Raw genomic sequence first — 23816 nt, forward strand, 5'->3', positions numbered from 1 at the left:
TGCATAAACAGTTTTCTTCTATTCTTTGGGATCCTGTAAAGGGCTCATTTGTAAGAGGACAAGGATACAGTTTGGAAAAACTTTTAGTTTTTACAGCATTTTGCTGCATTTCAAATTGGAGAAGGGGCTGTATGATTAGAGTGTAAAAGAAAGGTCCTTCCTTCTCTTTGGGACTGAAGACAGAGTCCACATTTCTGAGCCATGTGGAGAGTTCTTTGCTTTGTGCTACAAACTTCACTGCGCAATTTGCAGAAGCTATGGAGAAGCGAGGGAGTTGACTTACGGAAATGGTTAGGAAATGGATTTTTTGATAGGCTAGTGAGTTTTAGGTAACTCAAATTTTTGTAAGCTTAATATTTTAATCAGTTGTATATTCTCTTCCTTTGCTTCAAATTACTTAAAAATCTTGTTGTTAAAATAAGTATAATATCTACTTCTGTGCTGTTGCCGCCATCACTATGCTTGCGGATTCAATTTACACGTCCTCATGGATGATCTGAACTTGTAGTTAAGGCATATTGCCATCAGGTGGCAGTAGATAACGTGATAATGGGGTTAGATTTTCAGGCATGAACTCAGGCAAGGTTAATTTGGAGAGAGATTAAGCACAGTTCTGTGTTCTGCTCTTTTACTTTTTAAAATTGTTTTAACATTATTAAAATCTATAAACCCAGCAACAGTAAGGAGCTCTGATTAAAATGAAAAATAAGAATGAATACCTTGTAACATATATATTTTTCTTTAAGCTGCAGTTGTTAGCCATTGCTACATCATCTAAACCTCATTTTGGTCTTAGCTATTATCATGAATAGAAGTTTAGAATTCACTCTCAGTCCTGATCTATGGGGGCCAGTAGCCTCTGAGACATTAGTTTTGCTTACCATCAAAATGTCCTTTGTGATCAACAGAATGAAAAGGCAAGTCACAGAATGGAACAAAATATTTGTAAAACATATATCTGAGGAGTTAATGTCCAGAATATATAATGAACTCAAAAACAGGAAAAAATAATTTAAAAATGGACAAAAGACTTAGACATTTCTCCAAAGAAGATATACAAATGAAAAGATGCTCAATATCACTTATCTTTAGGAAAATGCAAATCAAAACGACAGTGAGATAGCAAGTCACAGTGGGATGACTATTACTAAAAAAGCCAGAAGATAAGAAAGGGATAAAGAAAGGGGGGTAATCAGAAGGGGGAATGAAGCATGAGAGACTATGGACTATGAGAAACAAACTGAGGGCCTCAGAGGGGTGGGGGGTGGGGGAATGGGATAGACTGGTGATGGGTAGTAAGGAGGGCACGTATTGCATGGTGCGCTGGGTGTTATACGCAACTAATGAATCATCGAGCCTTACATCGGAAACCGGGGATGTACTGTATGGTGACTAACATAATATAATAAAAAATTATTAAAAAAAAAAAAAGCCAGAAGATAACAAGTGTTGGTGGGGTTGTGGAGACATTGAAACCCTCGTGTGCTGTTGGTGGGAATGTAAAATGGTGTGCCTGTCATGGATAAGACGATACAGTGGCAATTTCTCAAAAAATTAAATATTCAGCAATTCCACTTCTGGTTATACACCCAAAAGAATTGAGAGCAAGGACATGAACAGATATTTGCACACCCATGTTTGTAGGAGCATTATTCACAGTAACCAAAAGGTGGAAGGTGCTCACATATCTACTGACTGGTGAATGGATAAACAAAATGTTGTATATGCATGCAATGGAATATTATTCAGCCTTAAAAAGGAAGGAAATTCTAACATGTGCTATAACATCGATGAGCCTGAGGACATTATGGTAGATGAAATAAACCAGTCACAAAGAACAAGTAGTATATGATTCCACTTATTTGAGATACCTAGGATAGTCAAATTCATAGAGAAAGAAAGTAGAATGGTGGTTGTCAGGGACTAAGGTTTGGGGGGAATTGGGAATTATTGTCTGGTGAATACACAGGTTCTATTTGGGGAGATGAAAAAGTTCCGGAGGTGGATGGTGGTGATGGTTGCACAACAAGATGAATGGAATTAATGCTGCTGAACTATATACTTAATATGGCTAAAATGGTAAATTTTGTGTTATGTATATTTTACTATAATTAAAAAGTAATTTATTTTGCTAGAACCCTAGCAGTATATTCATACCTGCTAGGTGTAGTTCATAAAATGAACATCCTTGTTGGTTCGTTTTACTTGAAAGTCTGTCATTCCTTCTGACTTCCTGTCATTGAGATGACTGATAACAAGAAAAATTATTAGTCAAATAAAGGTTTCTCTATGTGTCAAACATTAACTGAAGCTAGATGGGTGTAGTTTTCTCTTCTTAGTGAAAGAAAGTTCTGTAGTGGCTTATTGCTAAGTGTGGCTTGAAATGTAAATAAGAAGTATCCTCTCGGCAGCTGCTCATTTCTTTACTGAGAGAGAATTTCGGACTTTAGAATTATAAAAAACTTATAACTCTATCAGGATAAGATGTTTTTGAGCAATAATTTTAAATACAAATGTTAACAAATTTTATGAAACAGAAGGATAAAGTATTTTTGTTATAAATGAAGAGACTTTTGAGCTAATAATAGTGGTTTCTGCTCAATAGCGAGGGGGTAATGAAATGTCTTTATTTGTTTTTAAGGAGATGCTCCACTTTTTTTTTTATTTTTTAAGATTTTATTTGTTTCAGAGAGAGAGAACAAGAGTGCACATGCGAGTTGGGGGGAGGGGCAGAGGGAGAGAATCTCCAGCAGACTCTGCACTGAGCGTGGAGCCCGACTTGGGGCTCAATCTTACCACCCTGAGATCATGACCTGAGTCGAAACCAAGAGTCAGATGCTTAACTGACTGAGCCACCCAGGTGCCCCTGAAATGTCTTTTTAAAAGTTCATTGGAGGGGTGCTTGGGTGGCTTAGTTGGTTAGGTGGCTGCATTTGGCTCAGGTCATGATCTCAGGGTCGAGCCCCGCGTGGGTTTCCCTGCTCAGGCAGGGAACCCACTTCTCTCTCTCTTCCTTGCTTCTCCCTCCTCCCTGCATGTGCTCTCTCTCGCTATCTCTTTCTCTCTCTCAAATAAATATTTAAAAAAATTTTTTTAAAAAGATTTTATTTATTTATTTGACAGAGAGACAGCCAGTGAGAGAGGGAACACAAGCAGGGGGAGTGGGAGAGGAAGAAGCAGGCTCCCAGTGGAGCAGGGAGCCTGATGCTGGGCTTGATCCCAGGACCCTGGGATCACGCCCTGAGCTGAAGGCAGACGCTTAACAACTGTGCCACCCAGGTGCTCCTCTCTCAGATAAATAAATTAAATCTTTAAAAAAAGAAAAGTTCATTGGAAGCTTTATAGCCGGTCCTGTGGCTCCTGGCATTCCCATTTCAGCTTACTCTGAGGTGATAGCTGATTTCTGAAAGGAAGATGTAGTGGTCTCATTTTTCCAGCATTGTTGTGTTTTAGCTATTTGATTTCTATTCTGCTTTGATCCCTTTTTTGGGCTAGACTTTTTCCTCCAGAATCCCTCTCATGTAAATAATTTATTACATTGGAATATTCTTAATATTGCTGCTAAGATTTATATTGTAGAGTTTCATGTTCTAAGTTTGTTTTTGGGGATTTAAACTTATTCTCTAAGAAGAAAAAAGGGAAGATTTCCCCAAAGATGGTAGAATTGTCACTATCAGCTGTTACAGTAGGTTATGTCAGCTTCTAAGCTGTTCAGAGATGAAAGGGCTTTTAGTCCTGCTCTGAATGACAGTATAGTCATGTGACCCCCTTAGAAGGCCTCTACGCTCTTGTGGCTGTATTAGAAACAAAGACTTTCTCCCAAGTTTTCTAATCCTGTGTGAGGACATGACAGGGAAGCAGTATTAGAGGGGACCCAGTGGAAGTATCCCAGAGTAGGAGGGGGACTCTTAACAGCTGGCAGAGATAACACGTCTTTGGGGAAAAAATTATACTGGTAAATAACTGTGTGTGTGTTTTTTTTTTAATGGTCTCAGAAGCACACTGTAATTGGCCTGCATTAACTAGGTTAAATCGACTATAAAACTTTCTTATATTTCAGCTATTTTAAATGTAGAGGAAAAGTGATCACCTAAAGGAAGGCAATGATTTTAGGGTTTTTGTAACATGCTTTGGACTCCCTTGTGTAAGATGGCCTAGGAGAGTTTATCAGAAAGTGAAATTGTTTTAAACTAAGAAACTGTAGATTTAAGGACAAGTTTAGCCGTAATACAGATATAGTAGATCTTTATAAATCACATATTTTCTCTTCCTAAATCAGCGGAAGGTCCTGGGAAATCAGATGATGTCAGAAAAGAAAAACAAGTACTCTACTCCGGAATCTGTAGCCATTGGTGAATTGAAGAGAGCCAGCAAAGAAAATATGAACTTAGTAAGATACTGTTCTTTGGACTTCCTCTTTGTGTACGTTTGTAGAAAGGAGAAATACTGATATACTGTTGTCTGTTTTACTCTGTTTCTCTGGGCCATTCAACTGTGCCTTTTTCTCAGTCCTTTCATGTATGTTGATGGTCAAAACAAACGCATGTGGAGTGCCAGGAGGATATAGCCAGTCATATGCGGAGATGACAAAGACAGTGAAAGAGCTCCGCAAAGTGCTGGAGGGAATAGTTCTTGCTGGGAGGCTCTGTGGGGCAGGTAGCACTTGAGCTGGGCCTACTTGGCACTGCATTATCTGTTGGGGAGTCCTTCTAGATGTCCTGCACATGCTGGTTCATTAAGCCAGCAATAAAATCCGTTAAGACTAATGATACAAATATAATCAGCCTCAGTAAAACTCTTCACATGGAAATTGAACAAGCAAATAATTCTTCTGTTAGTAAAGTCTGTCTGTAGGAATGACATTAGCACTTTTAAGCCACTGTAAAATGTTCTTGTTACAGTTATTTTCTGGCTCTCCAGCTGTCACGATGACACCAACAAGATTGAAATGGTCTGAGGGGAAGAAAGAGGGGAAAAAAGGTACTGACTGTACTCATTCTGTGTTCTTACTGAGCGTAAGTCCTGTCTGCATCTAGTCTGTCAGCAGCAGTTTTTGAATTCCCAGGGTCAGAAGCAACATAAAATTGTCAGGCTGGGTCTTTGCCCTTGGGTTTGTTCAGCAGATGGTATTGATCGGCTACTCAGCACTGTCCCAGGTGCTGAGGGGTAGAGCTGTGAAGACAGACCCGCACGGTCCCTGCATTCTTGGACAGATGGGACACATGTGAAAAAAATCTTAAGAATACTTGTTAAGCAAATTAAAAGCAAGTGTAAACTAATTTGTGACACCAAGTGCAGAAGTGCTGAGAATATGCTCAATAAACATGGAATAGTTATGCTCTTTTTCTGTGTAGACTTTAGCCTTGTTTATTCAGTGAGGCTTTCCAGCTAATAAACAGCTGACAGACCCTGGAAATCATATCATACAACATATTTTTGAAGATACTTAGGACAAAAAAGATTTTTTGGCTCAGGGACTGCTGTGCCCAGGGTCTTCTGGTAAAAGGCAGCGGCTGCGGTGCTCTCCGCTGAAGAAGCCATGTGGTCCACTGGGAGGACCCCGGGGGTTTGCTGTTACACCTGATTTGAGTCCTCATTCCTCTGGCCCAGGAAAACCATTCATTCTCTCTGAGCCTGTCTCCTCCTCTGAAAATAAGGATAATAGTTATACCGAGTTCACAGATTTCTTATGAGGCTTAATTGAAATAATGTTTTAGAAACATTAACAGGTAGCGATAGTTGTGACTAGAGAGAAGCGGCTGAGACTTGTTCTGTTTTGTAAGGCATGTGTGGCAGATGAAGTGAGCTGTGGTTTGACACGTGCATTTTAGTACCGACACATGAGCGTGGTTACGATTTGAGAGTCTGCAATAGAAAGAGAACCAAAGTCCAGTCTTTATGTATAAATCTTTATTCTTTTCTAGAAGATTAGATCTCAGTATAGTCTCATTCTTTATCTTTGAATGAATTATCTGAACGCTCTTTTCTTTCCATCGTGCTTCTAACTTGCAGGTAGGGCTGTCTGATTGAGGGGAGTTGGGTGTTTGAGTTATGGGTGTCTATATATTTCCACGTATGTATCCGTGAATCAAAACTACACATAAGTTATTTTTGAAGGATACATTGTTTTATCAGTTACACCTTTTGTGGCTTTCATTTTTGAAATGAAATGGGCAGCTTAGTCAGTTAAGTGTCTGCCTTCAGTTCAGGTCATGATCCTGGAGTCCTGGGATTGAGCCCTGCGTTGGGCTCTCTGCTTAGTGGGGAGTCTGTTTTTCCCTCTCCCTCTGTGATCTCTCTCTCAAATAAATAAATAAATAAAATCTTAAAGAAAAAAAAAGAATCAAGAAATGATAAGTCTTTTTATATTGACAATTATACTTTCAGGAGAGAGAAATGCATTAAGGAAATAAGCCAAGTTCATATTTTAGCAAGAAGATTTAGAACAGGGATTTTTAAGCTGTTATGTGTGGACTCCTAAGGGCTCTGATCAAGTTCCGGGTATTGTTGGTGTCATTTTGTGTGTAGGTGCCTATTTATATTTTTCTGGAGGACAGAACATATAGCTTTATTTGATTCTCAAAAATGTAGTGAATCAGGTGCGCCCAGCTGTCTTGGTCAACAGAGCATGTGACTCTTGATTTCAGTGTCATGAGTTCAAGCCCCACGTTGGGCATGGAGCCTACTTAAAAATTAAAAAAAAAAAAAGTGATTCAGAAAAGTGGGGGCCCACACATAATGAACACTTTGGATTGGATTAGGCAGTGGCATTTTCATTCTGCTCTCTCCTTGGTTACTTCCTACATCCTGAAAGGCCTGGCTTGGCTGTCATGATGCTACCCTATTCTTGTTCTTCCTTGTGAATTCTTTCCCATCTCTGTGATAGCTTACTATTGCTGGCCTACCCCTCCCCTCTTCATTTTGTTTTTTTTAAAGATTTTATTTGTTTGAGAGAGAGAGTGAGTGCGCGAGTGGGGTTGAGGAGGAGCAGAAGGAGAGGGACAAGAAGACTCCAAGCTGAGCGTGGAGCGCAATGCAGGGCCCACTCTCACCACCCCAAGATCACAACCTGGGTGAAACCAAGAGTTGGACGCTCCACTGACTGAGCCACCCAGCCACCCCTCCTCTTTGTGTTTTTAAGTGCTCTATCTTGAGTTCTCTGCTTATCTCTGTTCTTGCTTTTTACCCCTCAGCAGCTTGGGCTAACCCACAGCTCTATTTTCTCTGTAGGATAACTGCTCCCAGACCTGCATCTCCAGATCTGAACTCTCTTCCAGTTTCCATGGCCACAGATCTACTTACCTGCCGTCTAATTCTTTTATGCAATGAATGTAACTAGAGGTTTTTCATGGTGATTTTGTAAAAGGAATATTATTTGAGGAAAATAATGCAATTTTATTATCGTCATCAAGAGCACACTCCGAAAAGACGTTTCTTTAGCACAGGGTTTCTCAACGTGGCACTGTGGACATTTTGGGTCAGATAATTCTTTGTCGTGGGGAGCTGCCTTGTACATTGTACCATGGTTAGCAGCTTCCCCTGGTTTCTATCCATTAGATGCCAGTAGCACTCTTCTTCCCCCAGTTTTGACAACCAAATGCCTCCAAACTTTGCCAAGTGTCCCCTGGGGAGGCAGGGGCAAACTCACCCCCAGATGAGAACTGCTGATTTAGTACCTTCTTATTAATGGGCATTATTTTCAGTAGTGAGAATCTTACCCATTGTGCAAAGCCCAACCTAAACCACACCTCCTCTTTGAAACCTTCTTTGGCTAACCCACCAGATGTATGTTTTCCTTTACTCTTATTGACACTACTAAAACGTTGACATTTAGTATGATTTATTGTAGTTGTTTACTTCACATGTATCGTCTGATATCTGTAGCTAGTTTCTCTTCTGGAAGACAAGGGCCAAACTTAAGAATACATTTGTGGCCTCCTGTCTTCTGTTCTTCTCTTCCTCCTGGTACTGACAGTGCCTTGCCTCTAGTAGACATTTAGTAAACATTTATTTGCCTTGGTAAGGCCGTGAGCTCTGCCTTCAGTTAGGCTTTGGTTCAACTCCCAACTTTGCTGCTTATATCTGTTTATCTTGGGTAAAGTTAACTTTTGTAGGCTTCGGATTCTTCACCTGTAACATGGCAAGAACATTATCTCATGCACAGATTGTTGTGAAGATAAATGAAATAATGTACATAAGGAACTCAGAGCAGAGTCTGGCGCAAATTATGCACTTAGTACAATGGTAGCTGTTAGCACTATTAAGTTGCTTTAATGAGCTGAGATTAGGGCACATAGACAAAGTGATGTTTACTTGGTAGAAAGTCATAAATTCTCAGTTAAGCTTTTTAACCCTCAGTTTGTAGAAAATATTAAGTATAGCCTCTCTAGCTTTCAGGTGGGATGTTTGCCAAAAGAAATATTTATAAATGTGCTTAATGTTCTTGTTTTTCTTTCAACCTAGGATTCCTCTAAAGGATCCAGAGTGCTCCTGTTGTCCACCTGGAATTTTCTCTTTAGTGGGCCAGGCATCATTACTGCTCACAAAGGACTAGCAGCTTGCTGCGTTTTGCATCGTGAAAGTCAGCTAATCCTATGACCTGACTGATATCTCTAACCCCGTTCACTGGATAATGTCTGCAGACTCTGTCTCCTGAATGGGTGCTGGCATCTCTCTCTTTCTCTCTCTTTGAAAACATTGGGGAAACCACTAACCAGCCAGCTCACACAGAACAGTAAATGGGCAGAACCAGGTGGGCTCCAGTGCTCATTCCATGTATTTGTTTAAGCAGATATTATTTTTAAAAATATGAAAGCTGTGCTTAACTACCAGTGATTTTTTTTTTTTAAGTACTGTCAGTCTTGGCGGATTGATATTATTTTTTAACTTGGGGCTTTTTTCTGTTTTGGTAGTATGGGTGGTATTTTGGTTGTTTCTTGTTTATTTGTTTGTTTTTTTAAAGCCATTTTTTGAATAGGTCCTTTAAATTGTGCCTAAGACAGATGTCTTTCCCTTTTTTTTTTCACCTTAAGCTTTGGGAAAGCTCTTTATCTCATGAAGCCGTATTCCTCAATAACATTTGTGTCCAAAGAACTTGCAGCTTTCCTGAAAATACAAAAGTTATTTCTTGGACCTGAGATTGCAGGGTATTTGACCTGCGTTATTGAAAAAGGAGAATTCAGAGTGATACCATCTTTTAACAAATGTCAGTTATTAAACTGTGTCCCTTCCTCCCTCCCTTCCCTCTCTTCCCCTTTCCTCGGTGCTGCCAAAGTACTTGTGTGGTTGCTGAGCTCGTCTCGTTCATTCAGTCTCCCCTCGCCTAAAACTTCTCTGGCGTCACTACTTCTGTGCCAAATCACTGTGACTCAAGGACAGTCACTGACGGCTCAATAGAGATTTGCTGAAGTATCTGAATGTAATGGAAACTCGGGCTTTAAGTCCAGGGTGACTCCTCGTGGGTGGGATTATAGTGCATCCTTCTAAGGGGTCAGGTGTGCAGGCTAGCCTGTCTCCTGAGAGCAAACTGGAGTCCCAGGGAGGAAGTGGGCATCACTCTCGGCAGGGCTGAGAGGATTTGAAAGAGCACATTCTCCTTTGGAAGTGGTTGGGGCTTATCACCAGTGTTTGCGGAGGGTTGCCGCACCGCCCCTCTCCTTGTCAGGACGGGCACAGGAGTAGTTCGGAGGTGGGGCTGGGGCTTTGACTGGGTTGGGGATGTTCGCGTGTGTTTGAGGGAAGCAGCGGCGTGGCTTCGGTCTGGTGTAACTACTCACTGCCTAGAGAGCAGCACGTGGCCGGCGAGAGCGTTTCGAGTGGGCCTGCTCTGTGAAGCTGTGTGGGGGCCCTCACCCTGTGCCGGAGCCGAGTCGGGCTCCGCGGGGGAGCAGCTGCCCAGCGAGGTGGGACTTGCTGACTATCTTTAAACTCCTGAAAAAGCTGCGTTTCTGCTGAAACGGAGGATGCCGCTGGGGGAGCACGGTTTGGTTTGTTTTGTGTCCAGCTGTCAGTCCTCTCTTCCATACTTCCTGTTTCGTTGGCTGCTGTAACAGCAGTGTGAAGAGAAGGATGAAATTCGGCCTTCCAGCTCGATGGATTGTGAACCGTAGATGGTGAGGAGTGTAAGCCTGCTTAGAAGCCCCTTTCTCTAGAACATTTTTATGTCATTCTTAAAAATACTTGTTAGCAAATTTATTTGTGTAGGTTTCTCTTTGGCTTTTCCTTATTGAGAAAATAAGCACCAGCTACCAGGGAGTGCAGAGCCTGCTTTGATATGACCAGACTGAACTAGAGTTCTCCCTTAACCCGCTACTTCCTTTCTTTACTGAAGTGGTTCATCCCAGAATGTTGTGGCGTCAGGTGGGAAGAGCAGAGCAGTGACCTGGTCCCTTCCTGTCATCAGGTGTGCTCTGGGGTTCTATTGAGGGAGGTAGCTGAGATGGAGGAGACGTTCTTCGGTCGAATGGCATTGGTATCCCAGGGCAGTGCGCCGGAGCCAGAGCGGTGTGAGAGATGCTTGCCGCACACGTGCTTGTACAGCTCGCCGCCTTGGGCGCTTCATGTGTGAATTTGGGTATGTGTGTTTCATTTAAGTTATTTATTAAAAATACTTTCCCTTGCTTAAAGGGTGTGATAGGTCATTTTTAAATAGAAGCTGTGATCCAGTTGGAATCCAAATTTGAGAAATAAACAGCATAACTTTCTGCCTTGTAATATGTAAGTGTTCTAATCCTGTGGAATCTTATGGGGACCTCAAAGACAAAAGCCCTTCCTCATTTGCCACAGCGGGGTACTGTCTCCCTTTTGACTTGGTGGGTGGGTATTTTTGAGCCAGTATTTAACAGTTTTTTTAATCTATGTTTTTTTAATCTGCTATGTTTATTTTTCATGTTGGAACAGTCTCTTTGGAAATGCCTCCTTTTACGGCTTTTAACATTTCATTTCTTTCTGCGGTCAGTTGTGGTGGGTTCTGATGTGGCGTCAGGGTAGTGTTTTTGTGCCGGCGGGCACGAGCATGAAGACGCAGAGCACCTCCTCGATTCGGATCACTGGGTGAGCTACACTAGTGGGGTCGGTGAAGACCATGGACAGTGGAGTTTCTGACCTTTTAGTGTGCAGAATCTGGTTTGAAAACCTCCACTGCCACAGTGAGATTAGAAGATACTGATTGCCCCTGAGCGCCAAAACATGCTCCAGGAGCTGCTGCTTAACGAATTGTAACTGAAGCCGCAGCAGCTCCGCCACCCACTCTTCACCTGAGTACCCTGCCGGGGAGCACCTGGGGGGAATGGAGTAGTGCGGGGCTGCCGCCTGTGGTGACCACCGGTGATCCAGAGGCGGCCGTTGAGTTGGTTTGTAAGGAAGCCAGCAGATCCCGGAGTGTCAGAGCAGAGCCTTTCTCCTCCCAGAGAGCAGTGGCCTTGTGCAGCTTCCCTCACAGGAGCCTCTGTTGGGATGTGGTTTAAATACTGCCTTCTAGGAGAACTTGTGCTTGCCCCTGTGCCCCACAGTGACCAGCTGTGGGGACTGTGCATAACCGGGAAGCCATCTTTGGGAACGGACTTCTCCAGGCTCTCGCTGCTGGCTTACATCGTACAGGGCCTCACACAAATGCTGGAAGGTCTTTTCTAAATAGAACTCCTTTGCCCGGGGAGATCCTCATCCCTGTCCCCTCCTCCCTGAAGCTTTTGTACTGAAGACAGGACATTGATCTAAACCTGGGTTCTGGCGTTTGGCAAGATTGCTCTAGAATTTGGGGAAAATTTGGGTCCCTAAAATCCACAAGCTTTTCAGACCAGTGGTAATTAACCCAATCTAAAACTCCCTATGGAAAAGCTAGCTTACCTAGACAGCCAAATCCGATAGACATCTTTACACTAGTGGAGAGTCAGTGGAGGGGCTAGTGAGGAGGTGAGTACATAATAGCCTGAGTGCTTGGGTTGTCATGGAAACGAGTGTGCGAGGCCACAGCCAGGGGGCTGAAGAGCCATTGAGCACTCCCCCCAGACGCTTGGAGACTGGCAGAGCCTGTTGGGATAAATACTCCTGCCCGGGGCCCTTCACAGCAGGGGTCGCCCTTGGTTCTCCCTGAGCTTGCTCAACAAGAGAAACAAGGTTTCTTAACTGTTTCACCATTTTTTGTTTGACTATATTATAAGATATATATATATGTAACTGTAAAGAAACAATCATATGCATTGTCTTTCTTTGTTATTCGTGTAATATTCTGAAATTAAATTTCTTTTGTTTCATATCCGTATGCTTTGACTGGTCTCTTAATTCCCATTTTGACTGATAGATTATCTTAAGGAGACGTTGCCTCTTAAAAAATTTCCCCCCATTTTTATTGAGATATTCTTGACAGGTTGCTTCTTGTTCTGAGGCCTGTGAAACCTAAGAAAAGCACCTGTTTGGCTTGTTTTCTTTCTGGACGGGTGAGTTCAGGGGGAGTGGGGCTTTTGGCTGATAGGAAATGGGATTGGAATCCTTGGGAATTCTGAGCTTTCTGATGTCCTGTGGCTGAGTCTAGAGTGTTTTGCACAGATTTCAGTTTCGCACATAATCTTATTTCCTCGTTTAAAAATAAGGAGTGACAGTTATAATAACAGTCAAAACCAAATGACATTTTTATCTAGGACAGCAAGTAGTGTTTAGACAACTCTGGTTGAAATGTTTCTGCCGCTTATTATGTATGTGACCTTGGGGATGTCCCCTCATCTGTAAGGTGGGGATAATGGTATCTTGTCTCAGTAATGACATGCTCTCAGATGCAAAGGGCTTAGCACAAAAGGTTTTAATCTGGAGTCTGTGATTGTGCTTTGGAACATTGTTTGCCCTTGTGATTCTATGTAAAATTTTGTGTACATTTGAATTTTTCTAAGGGAGAGATTTTATAGTTTCCACAAGAATCCCAGAGGAGTCCTTGACCACTAAAATACCGAGAACCACTAGCCTTGCACAGCGCCTGGCAGATGGCAAGTATTCATTAGATGTTAATTCTCTTTCTCTCTGCCAAGAATACATTTTATAATCAGCAGGTTATTGATGCTGACATAGTTATTTTTTTTTTTAAGATTTTATTTCTTTATTTGACAGAGAGAGAGGCAGCCAGCGAGAGAGGGAACACAAGCAGGGGGAGTGGGAGAGGAAGAAGCAGGCTCCCAGCGGAGGAGCCCGATGTGGGACTCGATCCCAGGACCCTGGGACCATGCCGTGGGCCAAAGGCAGACGCCCAACGACTGAGCCACCCAGGCGCCCCTGACATAGTTATTTTTTTATAACAAAGGAGTTACTTAAATCTGGAACACAAATAAAAACCCTGCAGTTGTCTTTGCTCCATTATCTACCCATGCGCTCCTTTTTTTTTTTTTTTTTTTTGCCATGTTGGTTCTCTAAGTGCTGCTCAGAACTGTGTCCCTCTCCTAATCCCCCAAGAACCAACTTGTTATTTACTGTAAAGGAGCCATGTCTTTTTCTTGAGAGGGAAGCGTTGAGAGTCTCTTACAAATAGCACACAGGAAACGGAGTAATGTGAAAGAAAAGAAAAAGGGTGGAGGGGACCAGAGTTATTTTGAAAAATAGGATCAAAGTGGCTAGTGCAGTGTTGAGCACATAGTCAACATGCAAACTGTAGAAAGTAATGAAGCAAATCTGCCTTAAACAGCAGAGAGGGAAGATGGGAAAACAGAGTTTTCCTGGGAAGAGTTTTCCTTAGTCTCCCCTTCCTCCTGGGCCAGTTCTGTGGCTGCTGGTCCCTGTGGCCAGCTGCCCACGTTTTGCTCCTACTTACATTTCTGAATTAAAAGCATAATGGGCGTGGAGATGGTAAGGAAGGATGAACCCCAGGCTAGAGGGTCGTGGTATAGAGTTCATCATGATTGTTTAGAGATTTTGAAGTCCCAGCCTCTTAATTTCCCCCATAAAAAGCAAAAACAAAAATTGGGGTTGAGCAATGGCCAAGTCTTGGTCCAAGTTGGTTGTTAATATCTTTTACCAGCAGCATCCAGTGCCCAGATTCCAAGTCTTCCACCTTGGAACCGGGATGAGGGTTAGCAGGAGGGGCCGCTGGTATCATTGCTAGCTTTCTCCTTTTGTTCCCAGAAATAAGCCTTTTAAAATTTGTAGTGTCTTAGTACTAAAGACTGCTAAATTCAGTTGAACCATACCTGTGGGCAACAGAGAAAGGAAACAGACTGTCTAAAAATTATGAATGCAGAAGCTGTCCCCAACATCTGTGTATGTAAGTGGAGGTTGCTTTTGAGAGCTCCTGCTGTGTACATACTTCCCGATTTTCCCATATTGAAATAGGACTGTGGTAGGGGCTCTAAGGAGTTCAAGTCTCCTGTGAATGAAAACTAATACCATCATTTACTGAGTGCTTACTATGTACCCAGCTTTGCGTTAGCCAATTAATTCCTGATCTCACTGAAGTCAAAGATCTCTGTGAAGTATTGTGATCTCCAGTTTTATAGTAGAAGACATATGAAGAGTTTAATGTATCCGGTGTCAGCTGAAAGGTGGTCGAGTCAAGATTAACATCTGGGACCGCCTGACTTCAAGAACTGGTCTTGTGGAGGCGTTACACACCCAATGTCTACAAGAGGCAAGAAGGAAATATAAGGTTATGAAAACAACCACTGCTTCAAGAGATTGAAAAACACTGTGGGAGCCAAACGCAACTCCTCCACGGCCCGGATTTGGCCCACGAGCTCCAGTCAGCATCCTCTGTATGACACTGTGGTGCGTGTCTTCCGGCTGGGCTCTGGGACCGTGCGGGACGTTCTGAGCGGCTCAGTGCTGGCTCTGGGAGACAGCGGGTGTGCCTGTCAGGAGTGGCGTGCCTGTCAGGAGTGGCATCGAGCTACAGGAGGGTGGTGTCCACCATAACCACCGCCTCCCCTTCACCCCCCGCCCCCACTGCTGGGAACTGCTTAGGGAGAGTCTGTCCTCATTTCTTTGCTTCCTCATACACACTCCCTGATATGGTAGCCTCTAGTCATGTGGATATTGAGTACTTGAAATGTGGCAGTCTGAACTGAGATGTGCTCTCCATGTGAAATACACCCCAGAATTCAAAGCCTTAGTAAGAAAAAAAGAATGTTAGAATGTCTCAATTTTTATAAGTATTACACATTGAAATGATATTTTGGATATATTGGGCTAATTATATTACTAAAAGTAATTTTACTTGTTTCTTTTTACCTTTTTAACATGGGTGCTAGAAAATATTAAGTGACATAAATGGCTCATGTTATATCGCTATGTTCCAGAACCTCTGGGGCTCTAATCCTAGGCTGTCCTTTCTCCCCCCTGCCACCAACCTACTCCTCAACTCCATTGGCACTTGTGGCCATGTCTTCTCTTTTCCTTTAGTCATGAGACCACCCTGGAGAGGGGACGGAAAGTTGCAAGGAAAGTGGTGAGAGGTTTATCCACTGGCTTTTCTGGGATTAGCTCCTGCTTGCCAGGGCTGGCTATGGAAATGCCTCAGTGTGATCCAGCTCATGGGTGTGCACAGCCCTGGGGGCTGATGGGATCACTAGGAGGGGACTTCAAGTCAAGGTGTGCACCAAGCACGGCCTGCCTCTTCCGGAGGCGACTCTGCCCTTCAGTGTTTGTCTGTGTTGTGATCCATCAAGATATTTTTTAAGTTAAATCAATAGGTGTGTGTGTGTGTGTGTGTGTGTGTGTGTGTGTGTCCTATAGTTTCTATATGGATCAAAATGCAGCTGTTAAGTGTACAAACTGAAATTTGTGGGTGTTAAGAAGGGTCTTCATATTCTCAAATGCAGGGAACTAGTGATAAATTCTCTGAAAGCAAAACGAGTGGAAGTTGGGCTGGTCAGAGCAGGAGAGAAAATATTAAAAATGTGATCTCCCTCCCCATGACCAACTATCTTGGGCATAAAGACCCATTAATTTTTCTGTTCAGCTTAGAGGCCTAGGGCCAGGCCTTCTGCCTCTCTCTGATGAAAAGCCACCGGGATTTACCGGAAACATAATGACCCAGTAATCCAGGCTTTATTAAGTACTTTAATGTAACTGGAATTGACCATTGATGAGAGGTCTCGTGTTGCAGCCCCTTCTTGAACACTTGCTGTGGGTATTGTGTGGAATGAACCAGGAGGAGGGGAACAGAGAGGAGAGGCATGGCTCTCTTGCTTGTCTCTGCTTCCCTCTTCTATGGGAGCACAAAAGCCTACTCTTTCCAGAGGAATCTAGAAACCATATGGTAGGGAGGAAAAGGGGATATATTTAGCATGAGGCAAATCCTCAGCAGAGACATAGAAGCAGCGCCTGTCAGAGCTAGTTGGGACTTCGAGACAATGGCACCCTCTCATTGCGAGGAAGGGAAGGGGTTGGAAGGATACCACCAGATTGCCCATGCCCACTTCAGCCAGGGAGCTAGCTCCTTTGTCTCTGGTTTACAGTAAGAATTTGTTTAAATAAGGGGCCTGAAAGTCATCGAATTAGCTCACAAACAATGTTCTACAGATAGAAATGGAGATTTACAGTTAGAAATGAGGTGATACATCCGGGTGACTGGCCGTGAGTGCCTGCATATGGACTTGAATCCATCTTTCCTTTTAAAGGAACTCTAAGCATACAGTTTGATAAAATGTGTACTTCCCTGTAACCACCACCCCAATTAAGATGTACAACATTTCCATTGTTCCAGAAAGTTCTCTCATGCCACTTTATAGTCAATCCCCCCATGTACCTGCCCCAGGCTACATCTCATTTCTATCACTGGAGATTACTTTAGCCTCTAATCCCGTTGCCTGATTTGCAGTTGGAATGTTGACTATGCCTCCTTTCACTGCCTGGCTGACTTTAAATATCTGAGCGTTCCCATGTGGAGGAGGAAGGGCCCTTGTTACATGTTTCTGTTTCTGAGGCAATGGCGGGAAAGAGTGAATCTAGCTTGCGGAAGCCCGAGTTCCTTATTTTCTGTTTCTGCAGTACCTAGGACAGCACCTGGCATATAGGAGGCTCTTAGTAAATGTGCTGAACTGAATCAGATCTGTCCAATAATGGAATGATTCTCCGTTGGAGAAGCTGTTTGGGTCCTTCCTGGATGAAAATGTGCCAGTAGCGGTGATGCCCATCCTTAATGAACACAGGTGTGTTTGAGCTTGCTGACCTTGCATGCTAGACGTAAGGGCGAGAGCCATGTCCCACCATTTTGGTTTGACCCTGGTGGTGCAGTGCAGTGGGAGTGGGTAGGTGGTCAGGAGTGCCGAGTACTGTGGAAGCAGAGAGGAGGGGTCCAACTGAGATAGGGTCCCACTGAGAGGTTTGGGGAAGCTTATCTGGAGGGCATGTGCCATGAAGGATGGTGAAAAGTAGCCTGTGGAAAGGGATTTTGGTGCGGGAGCAACAGCCCAAGTAACGGCACAGCAGCATGAGAGACCCTGGTGCATGTGACACGATTGCTCTGTGGGGAGATGGACCCCATGTGGCCCCTGAAGTTGCTGTCATCCTGAGATTCTGTAAATAGTAGGTTTAGCTGAATGGCCATAAGTGCCCAGAAGGATTCATACGAATTTGAGGTTGAGATCAGAAAATGCCCCGAAAATGACCATTTTCTCCAACAAGGTCTTGCATTCTGGAAACAGAAATGGAGATGAATAGATGGTCAGGGTGAAACATTGCTGGGCCCTGCAGACATGAAGAAAGGCAGAGTGGCAAGGAAGTCCCCGGTGTCAGCAAGAGCCTCGGGAAATGTCCAATGTTGCCACATTGAGCGCAACTGGAATTCCTGCGTGGCTGGTGGCAATGTTACGTTGGTTCAGTCACTTTGGAAAAAACGGGCAGCCTCTACTCAAGTGGAACATCTAACCTATAACTTGGCTGTCCCCCTGATATGTTTATACCCAACAGATATACGCTCACCAACAGATTTGTACTGGAACTACCCAGATGCCCATCAGCAGTGGACTGATACCTGCGTGGTGGACGTGGTAGGCAGAACAAGGCTCCCGTCCTGTGCACATGCTGTGTGACAGAGCAGGGGGGATTAGGTAGCAAAAGGGAATAACAGGTCAATCCACTGACCTTAAAATAAAGAGATTAGCCAGTATTATTTGGGTGGGCCAAATGCATCACTAGGTTCCTTAAATGAGGAAGAGGGGCACAGAGGAGTCAGAAGCAGGGGTGGCAGTATTAGACTCAACTGGCCATTCCCAGCTTTGGAGATGGAAGGGGCCGTGAACCCAGGAGTGTGGGTGGCTGCTGGAAGCTGGAAAAGGGGGAAACATTCTTCCCTAGAGCCTTGGGAAGGAATGCAGCCCTGCTGATACCTGAATTTTAGCCCAGTGAGACCCATTTCTGACCTCTGACCTCCAGAACTGTAAGATAATAAATCTGTATTGTTTTAAGCCACTAAATTTGTGGTAATTTGTTACAGCAGGAATGAGAAACTAATACACGGAATATACCTACAGTGGAATACTACACAGCAATGAGAACAAGGATTTGCAATTACATGTAACAATATGGCTGAGAACATACTGTATGATTTCACTTATGTAAGTATAAAAATGGGCAAAATGAATGTATGCCATGAGAAGATAGGAGAGTGGTTACTCTGGGCGGAGGGTGGCCAGTGGGTGCTGCTGAACAGGCAGTGGGCTTGAGGGAGTTCGGAGGTGCTGGTTATGCAGGCCTGTTCAGTTTGTGAAGATTCATTGAGCCCCACACTCAACAATATTTGTACTTTCCTCTACATTATGCTTCGAGAGAAAGTGTGTGTGTCTGTGTGTATTTTGAGGGGCATGAAGGGGATTGCTTTTTATTTAAAAAATTTTTAAAAAGATTTATTTATTTATTTTAGAGAGAGCACGCGCGTGCACACCTGGAGGGCTGCAGAGGGAGAGGGAGAGAGAGAATCCCAAGCAGACTTGGCACTGAGCGCAGAGCCTGATGCAGGGTTCGATCTCACAACCCTGAGATCAGGACCTGAGCGGAAACCAGGAGTTGGGCACTTGACCCACTGTGCCACCTAGGTGCCCCAGGGGATTGCTTTTTAACTGGGTACTAATTAAATGTTTGGCTCTTGACCTTGGTGAGGGTGGAAAGTCGGGAGAGGGAGTGGGATGGTGCAGAGAGAAGGTGGAAAGATGGGGACAGGGGAGGCCCAGGGACCCTTCCTGGAGGTCGTGCTTAGGCAGAATATTTAATGTTGGGGGCTCGTGTGCTGTGGATCAGAAGTGGACATCTCGGGGGCCCAGAGTTGAGTCATTCTATATATATTTCCTGAACTGGTGATGTTTCATGGGGAGTTCTCAGGGTATCAGTGTCATGGGTGGGGCTAATGAGTGGGGGTGCTAAATGGCCCAGGAAGGTATTACTGACAACAGTGTGGATTTAGAGGAGAGGCAAAGGGGACATGCAGGCTCCGGGGGATGGACAGGGTGGGTCTGAGTGTGTTCTGAGAGAGCCAGACTACACTTCAGGCATTGTTTCCCCAAAGTAATGTTTACGTGGTACTTTGGGTGAACTGCTCAAATTTTAATAGTGTTTATTTCAGTGCCCAACAAAAATATAACTTGCATATTGTCTGAATTTATAGATTCTTTAGGACCAGGATAAAGTGTATGTTTGAATTAGTGTCAAATTTAAAAATGTTGAGCAAGAAATAGGAAAGTGGTCTGCTTGAGTGATAAATATATTGAAGTTTGCTAATGACAGGTTTGTTCAACATTACTGTAGGTGAAGTGGGCAAGGGGAAGAGTGTAGGATGGTTTTAGGTGCTGGGAGAGTTTCTCCATCATAGAATAGGGGGTCACTGGATGGAGGGGGTGGCAGAGGAGAAGGTGGGACCTGACGCCAGGAATCTGAGGGGAATAGGTCTGGCAGAGTGGGGGGCTTTGTGGAGCAGCGGTTCTCCAACTTCACGTGTCAGAGTCACCTGGAGGACATGTAGCAACATTGCTGGGCCCTCTCCCCTGGCGTTTCTGAGTCAGTTGGTCTGAGGCTCAGTGAGGCGCATTTCTAACAGGTTCCCAGGTGTGTTAATATTGTCGGTCCAGGGACCACCCTGAGAACTGCCGATGGAGAGGTAGCAGTGGGTGCGCAGTTTGTGACCAGTCGTGGGTGTGGAATACAGGGGCCGGAGGGGCAGGGGACAACTCCCTGTAGGAAGGGGAGGAGCAGGTGTATGGGCCTGGTGACCCCGAGGCAGAGGCAGACTCAGCCTTGCCTGGCAGAGTGTGAGTGAGCTGGTGCTGGTGTAGGCATGCAGTCGGCGCCGAGTGGGGTCCCCAGGAGGGCTGCTGCTGGAGCTGGTCCTTCGAAGTTAGGGAAGCTAATACCCAGCCATGGCACCCACAGCTTAGCAATAATGTAGGAAAAGGGAAGTAAATCAAGAGCCTCTGACAGTGCCTGGGGAGACCGCCTGCTCTAGTTGTTCTCCCATTTTGATCGGCTCTGAGAGGAAGGGAACCAGCTTCTGAGCACCACTGCATCTCAGGTATTTTATATGCCTTATCACATTTAATCCTCACGATTCCGTGGTAGCGGTATCATTAATCCATTTTAAGAATGAGGAAACGAGGGCCCTGAGAAGTGAAGGAACTTGCTCACTGTTATCTAGGCAAAGCTGTGATACAGTCAGCCCTGGGGCTGACTAATTAAATCTCCTGGTTGTTTCCCACCCCCACAATATTATCATTTCGACAGCAATCCATTTCACGTTCTTTTCTTCCTATGAAGTATGTGTGCCTGTAATCACTACCTCTACCACTAGATGGCGGAGGTGACCTTCCCCCAGTTAATGCATCAGGCGTTAGAGCTTGGGTGGGCAGGGACCTCTCTTAAATCTCCCTGTCTTTAATTTATTTGTTTAAATTTTAGTCAGAAGTGAGCTTGAAAGATTGCAAACCATTATGAACATACTCTAGAAATAAACACCTGCAGCTGGATCTGTGTGTGCCTGGAGCCAGTTGTATAACTGGGATTGCTCCAAGTTGACACACACAAAAAAAAAAAAAAAAAAAAAAGTCGACTCTTAACCAACTGAGCCACCCAGGCACCTCTCGCTCGTTTTGAGAATGGGGAAACTGAGGTTGGCAAAGCAATGTGCCCCTATTCACATCACAGGGATGCTGATGGCTGGTCTAGAACTAGAAGTTAGGTGCTCCGGGGCGCCTGGGTGGCGCAGTCGTTAAGCGCCTGCCTTCGGCTCAGGGCGTGATCCCAGCGTTCTGGGATCGAGCCCCACATCAGGCTCCTCCGCTATGAGCCTGCTTCTTCCTCTCCCACTCCCCCTGCTTGTGTTCCCTCTCTCACTGGCTGTCTCTATCCTGTCAAATAAATAAATAAAATCTTAAAAAAAAAAAAAAAAAGAAGTTAGGTGCTCCAACTCCCTGTCCAGTGTTCTTTTTTTTTAAAGATTTTATTTATTTATTTGACAGAGAGAGAGACAGCCAGTGAGAGAGGGAACACAGGCAGGGGGAGTGGGAGAGGAAGAAGCAGGCTCCCAGCGGAGGAGCCTGATGTGGGGCTTGATCCCAGGACCCTGGGATCACTCCCTGAGCCGAAGGCAGGCGCTTAATGACTGAGCCACCCAGGCGCCCCATCCCTGCCCGGTGTTCTTTCCATCATGTCATTCGTTTGAGGAGCGGTGGCAGCTGCAGCCATCTTATTCTCTGTCTCTTTGTACAAAAACCCTGAGCCTGACATCACAGCCAAGAGCCCAGCCTCTGCTGTGCCATTTATAGGAGAAGCATAAGGCTGGGACTGGGGTACAGGGGGACACTCAGAAAATTATTGTATGAATGAGGAAAGGAAGGAAAGAAATGCCCTCCAGACACTTTAGAAGCTTACCATTTCTGAAGGTGGTGGGGACCCGTCAGCTGGCCATCTGGTGGCAGATTGATTACACTGGACCCCTTCCATCGTGGAAGGCATCGGTTTGGTCCTCAGTGGCGTAAACCCTTATTCTGGATGTGGATTTCCACCCTTGCCTAGAACACTTCTGCCAGCTCAACCATCTGTGTGCTCACAGAATCCCTCACTCCCTGTCCCGGTCATCTACACAGTGTTGCTTCTGACCAGGGGGGTCTCCTTTCAGAGCAGCGTCAGTGCAACAACAGATTTGTGCTCATGGGGATTCACTAGTCTTACCACGGGCCCTGTAACCCTGAAGTAGTTGGCCTGATGGAACGTGGGATGGTCTTCTAAAGGCTTGGTTATGGTACCAGTTGTCCTGAAAGGTTGAGTTCTGCCTTACAGGACGCACACTGGATGCTCTGAATCTGTGACTGTCTCCCACAGCAATCGAGGAGTGGGAAGAAAGGGGAGGGTCCTTCCTTGTTCTCTAACTTACCCTCAGTTAAGGTCAGTTAAGTTAGTCAAGTTGCCTTGAGGCAAGTCACTCCTCTAACTTACCTGCAGAAACTTGGCGCTTAGCTCATTGGAAGGCCTCAGTTGTAATGGAGGTATGCTTCCATCAGGGGACACAACAATGAGTCCATTGAATTGAGACTGCCATCCAGCCATGCTGGGCTCCTTGTGCCTCTGAACCAAAGGGAAGATGGGATGCTGCTGCAAAGTGGGGGCAAAAGAGCTATATCTGCAACTTTGGGGTACCTCTGAATACAGTTGACCCCTGAACAACATGGGGGCTGGGGTGCTAACCCCCCCTACACATACATAGTAGAAAATCTCTGTACATAACACAAAGTTAAAAAATAAAGGGGCGCCTGGGTGGCACAGTCGTTAAGCGTCTGCCTTCAGCTCAGAGCGTGATCCCGGCATTCTGGGATCGAGCCCCACATCAGGCTCCTCCGCTGGGAGCCTGCTTCTTCCTCTCCCACTCCCCCTGCTTGTATTCCCTCTCTCGCTGGCTGTCTCTCTCTCTGTCAAATAAATTAATAAAATCTTAAAAAAAAAAGTCCTCTTTGACCCAGCATTTCAACTGTGGTGATGTCAGCTCAGTCCCCGCCATATCTCCCTAGCCTTCCCTGTTGTCATTCTTACCCCCTCCCAGTCCAGAGGGCTCATGCCCTGTTTGAGTCCCTTGAACAGCTCAGCACTCCCCCATGTCCTCTGTGTCAAGGATGGTCTTCTAACTTGATCTGCTGGGCTGTTCCCACTTCCTCCTCCAGCCCATCTGCACATTCTCTGCCCACCTGCTACCCAGGCTTTCAGATCCCAGAGCTTGCAGATGCCCTCTGGCCTCAGGCCTTCATCCAGAAGCTCTCCCAACCCCAGGCCCCCACCCAGATGTACCTACTCGTCATCCCATGGCAGGTTGAACATCATCTCATGGCAGCTTTCTTGCGCTCCCAGCATCCTACATGGTTCCTTCACAGCTCTCACTACTTTTGGTAATTATAAACTCTGATGATTCTTTGTTTTTCACTGATGTCTGCCTCCCCTACTAGACCATGGTCTCCTTGAGGGCAGGGACTGTGTCCGTGTGACTCACTGTCGCATCCCAGAGCCAGCACAGAGGCTGGCACATAGGAGGCATTCATTATCTAAAGGACAGATTCGTATAAGAGGAGGGCATGTGTTGGAAAAGTCTTGGATGAAAGAAGTGTATGATCTGGGAAAACCCTGAATGGTTTCCTGAGAACACACAGTTGGAAATGTTAGGGGGGCCAGATCACAGGAGGCCTTGTTGGCCATATTAAGGGGGCTGGTTCAGATTGTTCAGATCCAGAGAACCATGGAAGGTGGCAAATGGCGGAGTGATGTGTGTGCCAGGCAGCCCCTTTGGCTGTCTCCATGGTGGCAGGGGGAGAGCTGGGGGCCGGGAGGTCAGATGCGCCGGCGCCACAGTCCCAATTAGGCTCCTGAGGGCTTGA

At 44.9% G+C, this 23816-nt stretch overlaps 1 protein-coding gene across 2 annotated transcripts in view; it reads left to right on the forward strand.

Moving 5' to 3' along the window:
• Nucleotides 1-12259, forward strand: part of ARHGAP19 (Rho GTPase activating protein 19) — a 55773-nt gene extending 43514 nt beyond the window's left edge. Inside the window, exons 10-13 of one of the 2 annotated variants that reach the window (XM_045784972.2) lie at nt 4280-4390; nt 4902-4980; nt 7231-7331; nt 8464-12259. In XM_045784972.2, the coding sequence (XP_045640928.1) occupies nt 4280-4390; nt 4902-4980; nt 7231-7235 (195 nt within the window). In that variant the 3' untranslated portion in view covers nt 7236-7331; nt 8464-12259. The remainder of the gene's footprint in view (nt 1-4279; nt 4391-4901; nt 4981-7230; nt 7332-8463) is intronic. The other variant, XM_045784971.2, reaches the window with a different exon arrangement.
• The last annotated feature ends 11557 nt before the right edge of the window (nt 12260-23816 follow it).

The sequence above is a fragment of the Ursus americanus genome, chromosome 6 (genome assembly GCF_024610735.1).
Source record: "Ursus americanus isolate L20-20 chromosome 6, mUrsAme1.1.p, whole genome shotgun sequence".
Lineage (NCBI taxonomy): Eukaryota > Metazoa > Chordata > Mammalia > Carnivora > Ursidae > Ursus > Ursus americanus.